This window comes from Loa loa (assembly GCF_000183805.2).
Source record: "Loa loa unplaced genomic scaffold supercont3.1, whole genome shotgun sequence".
Classification (NCBI taxonomy): Eukaryota; Metazoa; Nematoda; class Chromadorea; order Rhabditida; family Onchocercidae; genus Loa; species Loa loa.
This window is the reverse complement of record NW_018108181.1, coordinates 1,043,634-1,046,067: the sequence shown is the minus strand read 5'-3', so window position 1 is coordinate 1,046,067 and position 2,434 is coordinate 1,043,634. Positions and strand designations below refer to the sequence as shown.

Genomic DNA, 2,434 nt, shown 5'->3' with positions numbered 1-2,434 from the left:
TTCATTCATTATTCTCGTTCATTGATGTCATTTAATTTCGCTTATTCTGTTGATCAGTTAATTTTTCCCTCATCACTTCATGCAATAAAAAAAAAAAAAAAATAAGATTAGCATTTCTGTCCAGATTTCAATCTAGATCTAGCTGAACAGTGAATCAGAAAGAAACAGAATGAAAAACTATTTCGCTTATAAGAAACGGTAGTTAGGACAATTAAATTTCCAGAAGTGGGCTGAAAGCATAACAAGTTATGTCATCGTTCGAATGCTGGCAAAAAGTATCAGTATATGCAATATAGGAAAAATCATCTTCCGAACAGATTACATTGAACTTCTTGAATAGTTTCTTTTCAGCCTCCCGTTGAATAGCACGTTTAGCAATAGTTGCGTCATCGGCCATATTCTAAAATCTTTAAAAATTAGTACCAATTAAAAAATTAAGAACAATAGGGAAGGAAAGTTGTCTCACTGATTTTAGTTCTGAGAAGAGTTTTAAACTTCCGATTAATGGTTTGCAGGCGTCAAATTTTGCCAAGTAATTAGGCGAAATAGGAAGTGTATGTTTGTGTATAAATTTTCTTTTTAGAGAGAGAGAAAGAAAGAGAGGAAGAAAGGGAGATTTGATTAATTTCTTTTAACAATCAATTAGAGCGAAGTTCTCGAAGTTGATAATAATAATACAAGTATACTAACCAAAAAAAAGAAAAACTTTTACTAACAACAATGAAATAACTCATAGTACAGGAAGTATAAAACTGCTGAACGGTACAAAACAAATCCAAGACAAATCCAACAAAGCAAGAAATATATTTTGCAGTAAGAAGAATATTCCCAATACAGAGGCTTTACTAAATCAATCACAGAACAGAACATAAATAGAAGTAATCGAGCTAATTTTATGCAAGCTACTAAAGATCTGTTAGAATTACGACTAAATTCCAATATATCCCAAATTTAAAATCCATAAAATGAATTTTTCGGAAGTGAACAAATGAACCTGAACTAATAAACTTCAACAAATTGTTGTTGATCAGGGCAACATTGACCACCACCTACTGCTTCATAAATCATTTCGATTAATTTTATAACAGTATTTTATTAATTTTTTAAAACTTGAAGTGTGAGTGTTTGCGTACCTCTTCCATAATTGACTGCAAGACAGGATTATTGCATTTGGAGTCGTGTTCCAAATCAACAGCAAGTGAAGCTGAAAATATCTTGGCACCGTGTATCCTCATTTGAGAATTCACGCAAGGAGTGATGCATGTGCAACAGCAATCGTTAATCACCGGTACCGCATATGTCGGTATCATCTTTGGAGCCTTTAATATAAAAATGAGAAGTGTTTTCTTTTGGTTTTGATAGTTTTTAAAAAATATAAATCCAAAATTGAGCATATTTTACTCGATTAATTTATGCAGAGTTTCATTAAGATGGACTTACCGGGACGGGACAAATAGGTACTAGAGATGGCGATGGACACGGTGGAGGTGGTGGAGGTGGTGGAGGGGGCAGTGATGGTGGTGGACAAATTATTGGTCGTGGACATATAATAGGTGGTGGACAGATTGGCGGCGGGGGACAAGGAGGAGGTGGAGGTGGACAAATTACTGGAGGAGGAGGTGGTGGACATATTGTTGGTGGAGGACAGGGAGGAGGTAAGGGTGGACAGATTACCGGAGGAGGAAGTGGTGGACATACTGGCAGTGGAGGACAAGGAGGAAGTGGAGGTGGACAGGTTGGCGGAGGAAGAGGTGGTGGACATGGGATTGGTATGCATGGCTTGCACCTATGTGCCATGCAAGGTATCGCAATGGGACAACAACCGAATGTATCACAAGTATCCCAAAGTTGTATGAATATGATTATGAGCATAAGTAATTCCATGATCTAAAACCAAGTTGAAACTGAAATTGAAATTAAAGTGACTGGTAAAGCTTAAAGGAAAACTGCTTATTTCTAATATTTTCCTAGGATTTTTTACCTTGAACTACCAATTTGACGCTTCTTTTTTTGGTTTATACATAGATCGATAATAAATGTTATAATTTATTAAAAAAGATCAAGTCGTTTTATGATTAACGTCAGTGCTATTTACAGTTGATTACATCTAATGCAGTATTACAATTTTGAAAGTGATTTGAAAACTTAAATCTCTTGGAGATTTAAGAAACCGCTATTTGAATTTCTAACTCAGCCTAAACTGGATTAATATCCTTTCCCAGTTTAAGAAAGAGAATATTGCAAAAAATGGCAACTTTTTACAATACCTTCTGTAAGCTAAACATAACATGATTTTCAAAGTAGATTTTTGGACATTAAATAGATCAAAACTTAGTACCTATGGTACCAAGCCGCGGATTGTCTTCTATGGTAGCAAGTGTATAGAAAGACTGCGGTGCATATATAAATTGAAGTAATTTTTTGTCATACCGTA

At 35.0% G+C, this 2,434-nt stretch overlaps 1 protein-coding gene across 1 annotated transcript; it reads right to left on the bottom strand.

Moving 5' to 3' along the window:
- Positions 1-211: 211 nt before the first annotated feature.
- On the bottom strand, positions 212-1,872 carry LOAG_02083 (hypothetical protein; the record flags this gene model as incomplete). Its single annotated transcript, XM_003137621.2, has 3 exons — positions 212-400; positions 1,134-1,319; positions 1,441-1,872. 3 exons carry the CDS (start codon positions 1,870-1,872, stop codon positions 212-214), a joined length of 807 nt encoding a protein of 268 aa, XP_003137669.2.
- Positions 1,873-2,434: the final 562 nt, after the last annotated feature.